This window comes from Hippoglossus stenolepis, chromosome 13 (assembly GCF_022539355.2).
Source record: "Hippoglossus stenolepis isolate QCI-W04-F060 chromosome 13, HSTE1.2, whole genome shotgun sequence".
In the NCBI taxonomy this organism is placed as follows: Eukaryota; Metazoa; Chordata; class Actinopteri; order Pleuronectiformes; family Pleuronectidae; genus Hippoglossus; species Hippoglossus stenolepis.
This window is the reverse complement of record NC_061495.1, coordinates 22,151,371-22,166,624: the sequence shown is the minus strand read 5'-3', so window position 1 is coordinate 22,166,624 and position 15,254 is coordinate 22,151,371. Positions and strand designations below refer to the sequence as shown.

At 41.6% G+C, this 15,254-nt stretch overlaps 1 protein-coding gene across 1 annotated transcript in view; it reads right to left on the bottom strand.

Annotated features, from left to right (window-relative positions):
* The window catches only part of LOC118120533 (aryl hydrocarbon receptor), a 42,565-nt gene extending 33,362 nt beyond the window's left edge, over nucleotides 1-9,203 (bottom strand). The window contains exons 1-2 of the mRNA XM_035175590.2: nucleotides 8,617-9,203; nucleotides 4,052-4,239 (exon numbers count right to left, since the gene is read on the bottom strand). Coding sequence (XP_035031481.2) covers nucleotides 4,052-4,239; nucleotides 8,617-8,657 — 229 coding nt within the window. The 5' untranslated portion in view covers nucleotides 8,658-9,203. The remainder of the gene's footprint in view (nucleotides 1-4,051; nucleotides 4,240-8,616) is intronic.
* Between the last annotated feature and the right edge of the window lie 6,051 nt (nucleotides 9,204-15,254).

Sequence of the window (15,254 nt, the reverse complement as noted above, 5' to 3'; positions counted from 1 at the left end):
TTATGATAGTTCCCTAAAACAAAGTGCTGCTCAGAGGAAAAAATGCACTAAATGTGACAATTTAATGAATCTCAGGTATATTTCAAACCAAATTTCTTTAAAATTCTAATCACAGTTTTACAGATGCGTCCCTCTGGAGAAGGGTTTGACACGTCAGGCTGTAAAACTCACGCCACACATGGATAAAGAGTTGAGAGCAGACTAATTCCAGTGAGCGTATCACTGATTCTCCACGGCTGATTATCTGTGACCCGACTGACACTGCTGGAAACCACCAGTAACGCGGCTGAGACCAAAGTGAAACTCATCATCACACAGCGGTTTGATCCTTTATTAGTTCATAAAGCACACGGCCTTGCACCATCTGTCAGAGATGCTTTTGGTTTATGAACCAGGCCCCTCAGAACCTCTGGTTCTTCTCTGTTAGCATTTTCCATGAAGCAGAACAACAACATGTGGTGATGCTGTGAACAAACTTCCAGAGGATCTGAGAGGAGCTGAAAATGTGGACAATTTTAAATGATATAAAACCCATCTTTTCTGCTCGACTTTTTATAATTTACACTGGTTAAATAAAAATTTGTAATCTATATTTTATTATCTCTTTCTTCTCATTAATTATTCTGTCTTGTTTTATTAACATTTTATAGTTTTATTATGGTTTACTTTGTAATCCTTTACAATATATGAGTGCATTGGTTTCTGAATTTATTAATGCTTTCTTAACATTTTGTCAATCGCTTGTAAAGCACTTTGAACTGCAACGGATTGGTTTGAAAGGTGCTGTATGAATAAAGTTTGATTGATTGATTGATTGATTGATTGATTGATTGATTGATTGATTGATTGAGTGAAGCTCCTGCCGCAAGTTTCCGTCCGAATCCGACCTGAGCCTGATGTTTTCCCCAATTACAGACAGATAAAATCAACCAGACAACCCCACCTGAACTTGAATTTCATACCCCACCTGAACCTGGCCTGAGTTCTGCCCATGGCCCCGATGGGCTCGGGCGGATCCACTCTCTATTGAATATATTTCACTCATGTGGTGTCATGCCGTGTGGTGCTTCACACCCAGTGAAGATTGGGCGTTTATTGGTTTCAGCGCGGTGATGCTCCTCTCTTCAGACTGGCTGAGAGGGACGAGCCCATTGTGGCTCCAGACAATAACAAAGATGGCAGCTGGGCTGGATAATACTGTCTGCTAGATTAACCGGACTCTGTGAGGGACTGTGTTCAACTCCCACGTTATATTCAGTTACACTCACGGCTACGTGAGGAGTCCCTGGGTGCAACCAACTTTGAGTATGAACCGTTACTGTAATAACATATTCAGGAAGAAAAAGCTCAATGCAAAGCAAATCTAATGCGTTTTAATACTTAATGAAGTCGGGCCTGTGTGAGCGTTTAACAGTTCTTCTAAACATCCAAACACAGGAGCAGCAGCGGAGTGTTGAATCGGTGGCAGCGTTCCCAGAGTGAGCTGGAGCTAAGTCATCGCTGCGCAGACCACTCACTTTCAGATGCCTCTGACAAGCAGGATTCGCGTTGTTTACATACAACAAACTATGGCGAACCACAGAGGCGGATGCAAGCGCTGGGCCCTCGGGGTCCACGGAGCTTTCTCTCCGAGGAGCTGGCCCCTAATGTAAGAGCCCTGAGCTCGTTAATTACTTAGAGAGCGTCCAGGAAGTAGGCTAATGCCGTTAGACAAGAGGGTTTGTCTATAGGCTACACTTTGACCTATTGCAACTGAAATCCACTATCAATAATTCACTCTGACAGGTTGAATACTTCCATACGTTACAGAAAGGGAAAAATAAATGCTAATCTAGTTGTGGCTCTGAAATGTATGGAGAGAAATGAATCTGATGAACGTTGCGTTTGTTCAGGAGCCTCCACGTGTACACAACAAAGCAACATGCACACGAACACACTCGGCAATAACGAAATATGAAATGTGTTTGGTAAATCCAGCGAAAACACTCGGATCACCGGCGCTGCGTCCAGCCCGTCTCACCCCAAACAGCCATTTCAAAAAGTCGCTGCCTTAAACAAACATTGTTCTGCCTTCCTTTCATAAATTCTTTAAACTTGAGGGTTTCTTTCAATTATTCATGCATCAAGAGCATCTGACGGCCGCATTGCAGCATTCTCTTTGAAAGATCATCGCCTAAAATAACAATGTCTCCGCTCCGCATAGTAGAGAAAACTGTACACATTCATCCGCTGGCATGCAACTCCTCCCGATGCTTCTGCGTACGGTTTTAATGGACGCCGAGCAGAGCGCCACATCCTCATTTTTTGTCACAGACGCGGGTCTCGATGAAATATTGAGGGTTTCTCCCTGCTATGAAATCATCTGGATGAGGCGGTGGCTGGTTTTTCTCCCTCTCTCTCTGCGGTGGTCTCCACAGCGCTGAGTGATGAGATGAACCGTGAGATGTTGGCCAACACATCCGGCACAAATACTAGAGCAAGCGAGCGACGTGACTCGCGGTGGCGTTCTTGTAATGGCTGCAGGGACCAGAACGTTTATAGAAACAGATGCTGTGTTAAACTGCTACTTCCTGTTCCTCCTCCTCTTCATATTATGAACGTGCAGATCTGCCGAAGGTGCTAAAGAGATGCTGGGCTTTAAATTTGCTTAAAAGAGTGGAGATCAATTACTTCATTTCATTCAGAGATTGGGTTGGAGGAGAGAAACTTTGAGCTGATCTTCATCAAGTGAAAATCAACTGCACAATGAAGGCCTATCAGATCAGAGACATCTTTAATTTAATTGACTATTTTTATTTATAAGTTCGGTCCATGTGCCATCTGTAAACATGGAGAAGGCAGGATTTATTTACCTATACTGCAGCCTGCCACCAGGGGGCGATTGAGACACTTTGGCTTCACCTTCGGGAGGCCATCGTGTCGTCCATCTTTATTTCCCACGGTTTTAACAGGCTATAAGTTTGTTGTTTGACTTGATCAGAACACCATCTAACTAACTTGAATAACCTCGGCCATGTTTACAAAGTGAGAACCAATCAGAAGTTTTTCCTCCTGACATGAGGGAGGAGCTACACCTTCATTAAGTGGAGCAGATATGTCAAAATTCACCTCCGAATTATTTGCTATCTCATGACGTTTATTCTGGTCCTTTAATCTTCATATTCTCACATACATAAAAGTCAACTGCAGAATTTTCCATTGGAATTATACGACTTGTGACGTTAACCAACAATGAATGTGTTAAATAGAAAAGACCTAAAGCTGCCATTATATTTCTCCAGTGTGTATCATCTTCAGTCCACAAAGACTCATTTAACATCATAACTCCAGATATATATTCTTTCTTAAAAAGACTGGTCTGACTCTAATAACAGCAGCAGCTTGTCTAGACAAATGAAATGAACCACATGACATGAACCTGCTGCTGCTGCTGTTATGAAACTGGATTTTCAGGCATCGCATTATCACAGACGTCATTTCGAACGAGGTTTTTCTTATTTATGGAGCAGATGCTGTGGGTTGGGTTCGACTCTATGTAAAGACTGAAGTGCAGAGACCGAGCTGCTGGGACTGTGTCTCTGTTTGTATTTGATATAGTTTGACTCACATTGTTCAATAAAGTCACTGCTGTTGGTCAAGAAACCGCTGCCCTCAAATCTCTTTTTTCCTGCTTTTCTATAAGAAAAATGTAAAAACGTTGACATGTGAAATGATGGAAGCTGCCGCATCATGTTGCCATGGCGACAGTTCCCCCCTCCCTCTGAGCGCTGGCCATAAAACTCATTAATTTGATATCGATCTTCTGAGTTTCTAAGCAAACGACACGATTTCCAAAAACTGTGCCACTGATTGGAAACATGTTTATGTGACAGATGAGATAATTGCTCTCCATGTCAGAGTTGTTATGTAAAACAGTCGACCAGAGCCAAACAGAGGTGTTTTCACTGGCTGGTGTCACAGTCAACTTCATGACAGACGCCGAAGTTTGGGGCGACGAGTGACCTTGTGCCGAGCTGCGAGTTCAAACCAGTTACTAGTGCTGAAGAGTTACCAGTGAAGAAGTTCTTGGCGCGAAGGTAGCTGACGCTGAGGCGGAGGATGGAGAGCTTGTCCAGACTGGCGGTGACCTCTTCAGGGAAAGGCAGCAGGCTGGCCAGCCGCTCCAGCTCGCCATTCAGCCGGTCTCTGTGCCGTTTGGATGGGTTGGATTTGGCCCCTTCGGCCGGCGGCTGCTTCACCCTGAGGGATGATGTCAAAGAAACATTAGTGGTCATTCAAAGGCCCCAAACAAACAGAGAGAGAGAGAGAGAGAGAGAGAGAGAGAGAGAGAGAGAGAGAGATCCGTTTTTTAGGACGTCTGGACAGTTATTTGGAGAAGCATAACAAAGTTAGAGATTATAACAATTTGGTGGTACAATATGAATTTGGGATTAAAACAATAAATCCCAGGATTATAGAGAATATATTTTGAGACCAGTATAATAAATATTGGGATTAAAACAACACATTTTACTGAATTATCCCAGAGGTTCTGGAACTTGAACATAAAACTTTACAAAGGGTATATTTTTAAGGTCATAATAACATTTGAGTTTTTTGCACTTTAAGAATGATACAGTACTACTGCTAATTATAAAATTATTATTTTTAAATCTAGTATTTGTTTTTGCTGTGTTTGCTTTATTTGATGAGGTGTGAAATTATCACACACAACAAATATATTATACACGTTATATACTCTTTCAACAGTTTTTCCAAAAACAGCAAATGTGTCAAAATGAAATTTGTGGAAATGTGTGAAAGTGATGCAAAACTATTTTATTTAAACATTTTTCTCAGAATAAAAATGATCATATTTATAGCAGATTAACAAACAGGACTAATAATAATAATAATACATTTTACTACAATAAGTTTTCTTAGTGTGAGACCTTAGAAATATTGAATATATTAAATTATTTCCATACAAAACCAATTTCATCCAAACTTGGTGGACGGATGGGCCTGGGTCTGAGAGGAACTACATTTTGGTGCGGATGCAGATTAACAGACGGATCCTGGATTTTTTTTTCAATTATTAAACTTTTTTTTTTTTTAGGAAATAATGCACAGATCCCAATTTTTTTAAAGTTTCAGCAAATATACTGGGCTGATATATTAATGAGTTTCTGCAATTGGATGTGGATTCAAGTAAAAATCTGAATCTAGTAGATTTTAATATTTTTAAGGGGGCATTTTATTTCAGCCACTGTGAGTTAGAAATAGAAACCAGAGTCCCACTGATTTGGATGTTTTGGGGCCGATATTAATATTAGAGAGTACAATCATTTTAATACCAATACATCTGCCGATACATTTACATATTTATTAAATAATGATTCCTTAGATGTCGTTATGAAACTCCTATGACTTCCTTCCCTCACCCAAAAATCTGCAGCAATGGCTGAACGAATATCATCCTGCCCACTGTGCTCAACTCCAGCTACCCTCATCCTCACTGGTTGTAAAATGAGTCTCAGGCAGGCAGGCAGGTATACATGTACGTGGAGACACAACCAGGTACTCGAATGTCTTGCAGCAACAATTGAGACAAAGAGAAATGCTGCCAATGCCTCGCCATCCAAAACATTGAGCACTGTTCAAAGAACCACAACACGTCTGCGAGGGGCGTGCAGACATGGCCTTTGAGGCAGAACAACGTGGCTGGAAAGCAATAGTTTGCCCTGTGGAGGTTGGCTGCAGGGGTTTCACAGACAAGCCATGCACCAGGCCATAAAAGAAACATCACACACTGCAGAACGCTGCAGCTGATGATCCAGGATCAGGAGGAAAGACCCCGACTGGGCCCCGAGATGTCAGGGACATGCACCCAGGTCTGATCAACCTGTGGTGGGCCGGCCTTAGAAGAGGGGGTCTGGTGATTAAAAGGCTGAAACACCAGAAACACCCCGGTAGGACCTGCTAATATCTACTGGTAGTTGGTAACTTAATTTGTGCAGAAGACCATGTCAACATAACATCAACTGGTGGTCGGCATTAATTAGTGCAGTAGAACATAAAAGGGATATTCTCCATCTTGTCCTATGTTGTAACTGAGGCCTGATATTTTACAGTTTAACCAGTTTATTATAAATATGTATAAATAAAAAGAAAACACATATGACGGCAAATATAGAACTTGAACTAAGAAAATAAACATCATGCATTGTTTATTTTGTAATTTGTTATATATGTTTATAAACATTAAATGTTTGTCAAAGGTTCACATCGGACGATATTATCGAGCAACCGATAAATCGTTCAAGCTCTGGAAACCAACTGATGGCGAGAAAATGTGGATTCAGGAAGATAAACAACAGCTTAAACTTTGACTGTTTTAGACGTGTAAAGAAACACAGAGGACATATTTTGTGTTTTATATTTGTTTCGGCCCTCGACTAAGAGTCATTCCTGTTTTGTTATTGTGTGATTGTGTGCGGCCTATATTTCCAATTTTTGTGTGTCAGTGCTTCATGTTGGGTTCACAGGATTTTACAAATATTTCTACTCAAACAGAGAAGCGATGCGAGTTGACAGTTTACAGTGCGGCTGCCATGACTGTTCCTCACTCACACACGCTGACACTGTCACATGTCATCACTGTGCACGGCTGTGGACGGATGGAGGGATGTTTACATGTCAGCTCTGCCTGCACCTGAACTCATGCTGCTCTTTCTGGACTGTTTACTGACACAAGAAATATATTTATCATCATCAATTATAACCATTTTTCTTTTTTGATCTATAATTTTCACACAATCACATAAAATCATGTTTATGCATTCAGAGCTGCTCGTTCAATTTGATCAATCATCTAAAAATACAACATCTCGGACCAGTTGGACGTGATTGTTTTCATCCTGATGATCATGAGTTAAATCTGTGTCATAATTTTATAATTTACATGTTTACATTAAATAAAACATATTAAATCTTCATAAAGGAGAAAAATGGAACCAGTCATAACCGGATTATTCAAACAATCAATCCATATATTTATATGTGTTTATGTATTAATATTTGATTTGATAGGGACGGTGCGTATTGATCAACAGACAGAATAATGGGAATGAGCCTGAGTTAGCTTTAATGCTAATTTCCATCTAGTTCTTCAAAGATTAATTAAATTAAAACATGAAATTAAATAAATCAAATGTGTGTGTGTGTGTGTGTGTGTGTGTGTGTGTGTGTGTGTGTGTCACATTTTCTTCATCTTTGCGTCACAGTCTTGAGTCTCAGCACCATCTGCAGCAGAGGCCTCAACCTTAACCTCCTGCTATTATGTACATTGCACTCTAAATGTACATAGTTTATATATATATATATATATAAAAAACTATAGTCTATATTTTGTATACTTTTGTTCTTTCAAATCTTGTATAGTGTGATGCCTTGCTGCTGTAACACAGGAATTTCCCAGTTTAAGATCAATAAAATCTATCAATCTATCCATCTGTCAATCTAACTATCTATATATCCATCTCCCTATCTGTCTGTCAAGCTCAAATTTCCTCCATCACATCAGTTGTTTGGAAACATTTATAATTATTTAATGAGTGAAGCATAAACCTGCAGCAGCTTCATTTCTCAAAACGCACAGAGCATCTGTATTTATATTGATCCAGCAGGTCTCGGATCATAAACAAATTCTGACTCAGTTTGGAGATTTTGCCCAAAATATGAAGCTTTGAATTCATCATCTATTTACATTATACTGCTCGTATTTCTGAAATATTGGCAGAGAAATTAGGTCATCGACTAAGATGTTGCACCAAAACGGCTGCAAATGAGAAAAAAGATTAAATGCTGTGTCTTTACTTTGCATATATTCATCTTTACAGCTGAGGATTTGATATAATTGTTTATTCTGAGGGTAAAAAGGCGATTACTGTTATGGTTGAGCAAGGGCCTGTTTTTATGATATTTAGCATTTACCGGGTTTTTGTCAATAACGAATAATAAAATGTACAAACACAACAAATAAACATTGATGATCCCAAGCCGTTTAAACCGCCTGACGAGAAAAACAGAAAACTTCGGTCTGATCCTCTGAAGGGCGTTTTGACAGAAAATGGCGCAACACCGAGCACGAGCCGGTGAGTCAGTGTCATTAAAATTAAATTAATAATTAAAATAATAACGATGAGATGTGATTTGAAGTTATTTTCCCTTCGAACATTCGTCAGAAACTGTTACATAAAGAAAATCAGAGGGAGAAGTGTTGAAGGTTAAAATCATTCTGCTGCTGCAGGCCTGCAATAATCCTCAGGCTTTAAACCAGCAACACACACACACACACACACACACACACACACACACACACACACACACACACACACACACAGGAAACATACGAGGAATAAATACACAATTTAACATTTTAAATCTAACTTGAAAACAAATTCGAACCATTCGAATTTAAATCAGATTTTTAATTCTCATAAGAAACCGTTTTTCTTTCCTGGAACTTTTCAGACTTTTTTTTACGATTATTATTTTAACTCGTGATTAAATGAGAGTTTATGTTGATGCTCAGTTCTATTAATAATAATTATATTAGAATTAAATAGGACTTACGCTCTCTGGACCGGTTTTCTCCTCTTGCGTCCTGCATACATGACGCTGCTCTTATATAAGCCTCTGACGAATCCCCTCGAACACACTGAGCCTCGTCTACATGTACAAAATCAGCTGTAATCCTTCAGATCAACGCTGGAAACACATTGTTCAGTAGAGTCAAATAAAATAAAATAAAGGCAGCGCAGGAGGAGCAGGTCTTCTTCTGCTCTGCCTGGCGTTTACGCGTCAATTCACTTCGGAAGTGCCAAGTGTCGCATCAGGATTAAATCCACTGGAAACAGAAAAGATGGAGAGAAACAGACTCGTGTGTTTCCATCAGCTCCAAAATCAACTCGCTCCAAGTCCAAAGATGTTGTGTTTTCATCCTGAGGAGAAACAAGAGAGAAGAAGATGCGGAATCTGCGCGTAAACGCTCCTCATCCTCCCTGCGCTGTTTAAACGCAACGAAACAAGTGGGAAATCTGTCAGAGAAACGTTCATGAGTTTCTACATTTTATCTTCTGTTATAGCGGAGCTCCGCAATTAGCGCAAACACACGAGCACGAGAGGAGGAGGGTGGGAGAGCGGGGGCGCGCATTCCACTGGCGGGCACGCCCGACACAGATTTCTAACGGGGCGCGCGCCCCGGAATCGTCTTATGTAGGTTCAGGGTAGAGCGGGCACGCGGTGGGTGCGCGGGCACACTGGAGAGTCTCCTGGAAACACAGGCCGGGCGGGTTCACGAGTGCGCCCTCCCGAGCCGGGCATATCGTCCAATCAGCGTGGAGCGGAGAGAAGGAGGTTTATGTTGAGCTGCAGCTGAATGTGGGTCAGAGGTGAGACTGTTAAATAATGCAGGTAAGGACAGAGCGAGGAGGAGGTGAGGAAGGTGAGGACAGAGGGAGGAGAGCACCTGCAGAGGTGAGGAGAGAGGGAGGAGAGAAGGAGGAGAGAGGGAGGAGAGAGGGAGGAGAAGGTGGGGACAGAGGGAGGAGAGCACCTGCAGAGGTGAGGAAAGAGGGAGGAGAGAGGGGGGAGAAGGTGGGGACAGAGGGAGGAGAGCACCTGCAGGTGAGAGGTGAGGAGAGAGGGAGGAGAGAGGGGGAGAAGGGGAGGACAAAGGGAGGAGAGCAACTGCAGAGGTGAGGAGAGAGGGAGGAGAGAGGGAGGATAATGTGGGGACAGAGGGAGGAGAAGTTGAGGACATGAGGGAGGAAAAGGTGAGGACAGAGGGAGGAGGAGGTGAGGACAGAGGGAAGAGAGGGGGAGAAGGTGAGGGCAGAGGGGGGAGAGCACCTGCAGTGATGAGGAGGGAGTGAGGACAGAGGTATGTGAGGACAGAGTGAGGACAGAGAGAGGAAGGAGAGCACCTGCAGAGGGGAGGACAAAGGGGGGGAACACCTGCAGTGGTGAGGAGGGAGTGGGGACAGAGTGAGGACAGAGAGAGGGAGGACAGAGGGAGGACAGAGAGAGGGAGGACAGAGGGAGGACAGCACCTGAAGTGGTGAGGAGGGAGTGAGGACAGAGTGAGGACAGAGAGAGGGGGGACAGAGGGAGGAGAGCACCTGCAGCGGTGAGGAGGAGTGGGGACAGAGTGAGGACAGAGAGAGGGAGGACAGAGGGAGGAGAGCACCTGCAGCGGTGAGGAGGGAGTGGGGACAGAGAGAGGAGGACAGAGAGAGGGAGGACAGAGGGAGGAGAGCACCTGCAGCGGTGAGGAGGGAGTGAGGACAGAGTGAGGACAGAGAGAGGGATGAGGGAGGCAGGAGAGCACCTGCAGTAGTGAGGAGGGAGTGGGGACAGGGTGAGGACAGAGAGGGAGGACAGAGGGAGGAGAGCACCTGCAGCGGTGAGGAGGGAGTGAGGACAGAGTGAGGACAGAGAGAGGGAGGACAGAGGGAGGACAGAGAGAGGAATGAGGGAGGAAGGAGAGCACCTGCAGAGGGGAGGACAGAGGAGGAACAGAGGGAAAAACATCAGGGAGGATGAAAACTGATCTTCAACGGTTATTGGACAAACATCTGATTGATGATACGTTTTCTTTTTCAGTTTGCTTTCATGATCCCGAAGTATTTGTCAGATTTGTTTCATGAAGCTGCACAAAAACATGAGAACAGACATATAGTTCATTTTATCTTCAGGGGAAAAGAAGGATGGAGGCTGTACGATGATTTAGAAATAAGAGCAGTGAGACAGGCTAAGTCTTCATTTGAAACAAATACTGATTTATCATAATGAGTGGTCTTGCTTAACTTCAAGAATTCATCTGTGTTTATGTCATTTTTATGTTTTCTGACTTTATTTATTTGTGAAGCACTTTTAAGATATAAGATTTCTTAATTTCACCTGTGCTTTAGATAGATAGATAGATAGATAGATAGATAGATAGATAGATAGATAGATAGATAGATAGATAGATAGATAGATAGATAGTTTATTGATCCCGAGGGAAATTGTGAATATGAGATGTAATAAACTTGATTTTTCGGGGCATCAACACAACATCTAATACCTCCTGGACTCAACTGCTGTCAATCAAACACAGACACGCCCCCGAAAGAAAGGAGCATTTCTGACATTTTCCCCAGAGATCTTCTTTTCGTTCTGTCCAAAATCCAACAAAAGTGGGAAAAAACATGTAAAAAGCTGACAAATAACTGGGAAAAGGAAATGATGAAAAGATATTTGTATTATATTCATTAGTCCAAATATTTGTTTTGCATAATAATAACATAAAACATGTTAGGTTGTATATATCAGTTTCTAAAGCTCACTAATGATACTTCAAATTCTATATTTTCTCATAGATGCTGTATCCGCATGTTTACTTCTACAGCTCAGAGGCTTGGCCTTTGACTGATGATGAAGTCCACTTCAACCCTAATTTAGTCAATTATTTAGTGTAGATGGATGAATATAGTCGTATTTATGCCACAGGAAAAAAACAAGTGAACCTTAAGATTTGTGCTGGTGCAGGACAGTGAATATTTCAGCCCTGAGTTTTGGCGTATTGCAGTTTTTCCTCTCAGGTTTCATAGAGCTTTCATCACTTTCACCCATCAGCACGGCACCGTGTATGTAGCCTGAGAGACGAGAGCCAGGGCAAAAAGAGCAGCAGAGTCCACTGCTGCTCACTGACAATGACTCAGACGAATGAATCAACATTTTCTATCAGCTCAGATTTTCATCATTTAACTGTTTTAACAAATACATAGAATTTTGACATTCGACTAAAACACTGGTTAAAACCACGAGAACGTGCAGGATGTGGTCAGATGGTATGAAACGTGATTGTGTTTTGAATGTAGACAGAGACGTAACTCTAAATGTGCAGCTATGGAAATGCATACATTGTGTCATGTGACCAGATCCGACCCCTGAGGCTGCTGAAGAACCCCCACAACTCATGTAGGAAGAAAAGTAGGCCAACGAGCTGAAGAGCTGCGTCGACTGTGTTTTTACTCTTTTATTTGAAAAGTAACGTCTTCTTCCTTTTCAGGAAGATGTTGAAGATGTTTAACTGTAGATTTAACCACCAGTTTCTGACCCAATAGTTCTGGGACCAATGGTGGTGATGCCAGGTCGACAATAAGAGACATTCAAGGTTCCCAGAGGATGAACCGTCCATGGCCTTTGTTCCCTTTTTGCAAAATGTATCTACAATCAAACAAACACACATTTAGTGGGTAAATTCATGTTCCCCAGAGGATAGACCCTTGCCATTTAAAGAACACATGAAAGTATAAAATAGAAGAAAATAGGCAATATATAAAATTTAAAATTTAATAAAGTAAGAATGAAACTAAATAAAAATACAGAGAATATGTACATGACATGCTCCCAAAGCAAGTATATCTACAGCCTTACCAGTGGTGAGGGGGGAAAGTTTATGGTTGTCTATGCCTGAAATGACCTATCCTCTGGGGAACATGAATGTCCTCGGAAAATGTTTTACGTCCACCTGTTATATTTAACATGTATTAAGTGCAAAGTTGACATTTTGTTTAAAGGATATTCCTTGTCCTGCTTCAGCTTCCTTTAGGCTCTGAATTGTCTCCAGCGTCGACCACTTTGAGCTCATGTTTTTGTTGTTTGCCTGTTCTGCAGGCACTTGTCCTCCTTGTCTCCAGGAGCGGAGGGCTGGGAACAAGGAAGGGTTTGTGTTTGTTTGGACACTCTTGTGTCCCGAGGGACGGACTCCACCGCAACTGTAAATGTGATTTTCATGCTCCGAGCCCGGCAGCGTCGGAGAACAGAGAGCTGTGGTCGGGTAGGGTCTGTCTCCTGGTCAAGGTCGTCCTGTCGGCCTGCAGGGGAGTGTGCAGGCAGCTGAGGACAGCACACCAGGAATGTGTGGATGAAGAAGGGCTGCATGTTAAAGAATGGCTGGACTCCAACTGCACAACACAGGCTCAGAGACAGACAAGCTTTACTGTAAAGACATGCAACAGTTTCTTCAGAAACTAGAAACATTCCCAGCTTCCCAACAGCAGACCTTTTTATGTCAGTTCTTCATTATGTAAACTGTATTTCCTCTTCTGCATAAAATAATCTGACATTTGAAATGACAGGAAAAGAGAAACCTGGTAAATCCAATCATACAGCCTGATGTACACACATCCATTCAAAAACGGCTGAAATATTTATGAAAGCAGTTGTTCTGTAAATGATCATTTAAATTGTGGCCAAAACTTATCTAGGACAAAAAAAACAACATTATAGTATAATAATTGTGAAAGTAAGAACCTTATTTGTTTGATAATCTCACTTTAGAAAGTACAATAAAGTGCTTTTTCAAATGAATGATGCTGTTCACGGGTTACAAATAACAATACGCCATTTAAATAAAGACCAGATGAAGATTTTCTGTCGCCCTTGAATCAAATAAAAAGATTTTGCATTTTACTCTCTGCAGTGTTTAGTTCTATAAATAATTTCTCTACCATTAAACGTATAAATCTTATCAAATTCAGTTACTTGAATAAATTCAATTCTAATAATTACAACTTTAAGTATATGCACTTACACATTAGCAATCTTTGTTTTGGCCCATATTTGACCCACATATCATACATCTGGCCCACATGCAGCGTGGAATGATGGCAGCCCGCTCCTGTTTGCCAGATGTTGGCAACAAGTAAGCCAGAGTAATACCGCATGTCATTAGGTCCCTATTCACTATTCAGCATGGGCCACTTCAGATTCACATCCAGATTACACCCTGCCCAGAGCACAGGGCCACATAGGCCAGAAGGAGTTGCATCATTGCCTGAAGTGGCCCAATTACATACTGATACATACAACTTGCAAATTGATCAAACATAACGTTTTCAAATGCCATTAAATGCATTTGGGCGGGGCGGTGGTTCAGGGGTTAGCACTGTCACCTTGGCTAATTGGAGACTCTTAATTGCTCTTAGAAATGTGGTTGTGAATGGTTATTTAACTCTACATGTAGGTCCTGCAATGTGATGGTGACCTGTTCAGGGTCAACGCCGCCTCTCACCCAATTGGATCTAGACTTGGATCCAAATCCAAAATGGATAAAATCCCTTTTAAAATGAGTATTTGTTTGTAAATGCAGCTAAAGGTCAGATTTGTGTTTTTTGTTATCTGTTGAAAAAGAAAAAAAACTGACAATTAACTTATCCAGTATTAAGTTATGCATTAAAAATTTAATACATCTTATATGTTTACTTTTCACTGATTGAACTGTGATGATATGTGAGATGGTAAAAAACTGCCTTGAACAAAAGGAGCAGTTTTTTACTGCTGGTAGGTGAGGACAGGGAGAGTGCCCCCTCTGGTGGACACAAATTACATTCTAACTAAGCCAGGCAGCTTCATCTCTTCTCTTCATCACCCAGCAAGCACGCACACGCACGCACGCACACTGTTTGAGTGATTTTCAGCATTTTTTTATTCAACACGTAATAAATAATCTGTAATGAAAGCAGAGGAATAATTTCACAGGGGTCACTGCCCTTATTCACATTTTTTTTCTTCATTGATTAATAAACTAATAGATTCTTATGCGACCAACAGTCTGAGACCTAAAGACAATTCATTAACAGTATTGTATTACTGGCTATATGTTCTTTGTCATTTTTAAAAAAGTAATTCAGAGGTATAAATATTTCCACAGCTGCCCCCATCAGATCAGCTGCAGTGACCATTTCCACAAAGAGGTGCTGGTATAAAATGCTTCGTCACAGGAACCAGCTTCACCTCCTCAGTCACAGCTCCTGAGGAAAGGCTCCTCTCTGCGAGGGAGTGTCGACGTGCTCGGTTGATTTTTGGTTCACAGGCTCGAGGACAGAGGAGCGGGGATGGAGGATGCGATTCCTCTGAGCTCTGGGACTGTGAGAAGAAAAACCAGGCAGCCACAGGCACATCTACATATTAATATGTTCAATAATAATGTGTATTGTTCTAGATGATTAATGTCAAACTTCTCAGGGGAGAAAAGGAAGCAAATCATTGAAGCAGTGAGTTTGTTTTGGGCAAAACTTGTTCTAGGAAACAAATTTGGATTTTTAATGCTCACGTCACAAAACAAACGTTTAAGGACACATTTGATGTTTTTTCAGTTTTTTTCTTCTGTTGCATTATGAAGGTTTTGTTTTGTGAATGTAGAAGTTCTGTAAAGTTAAAAA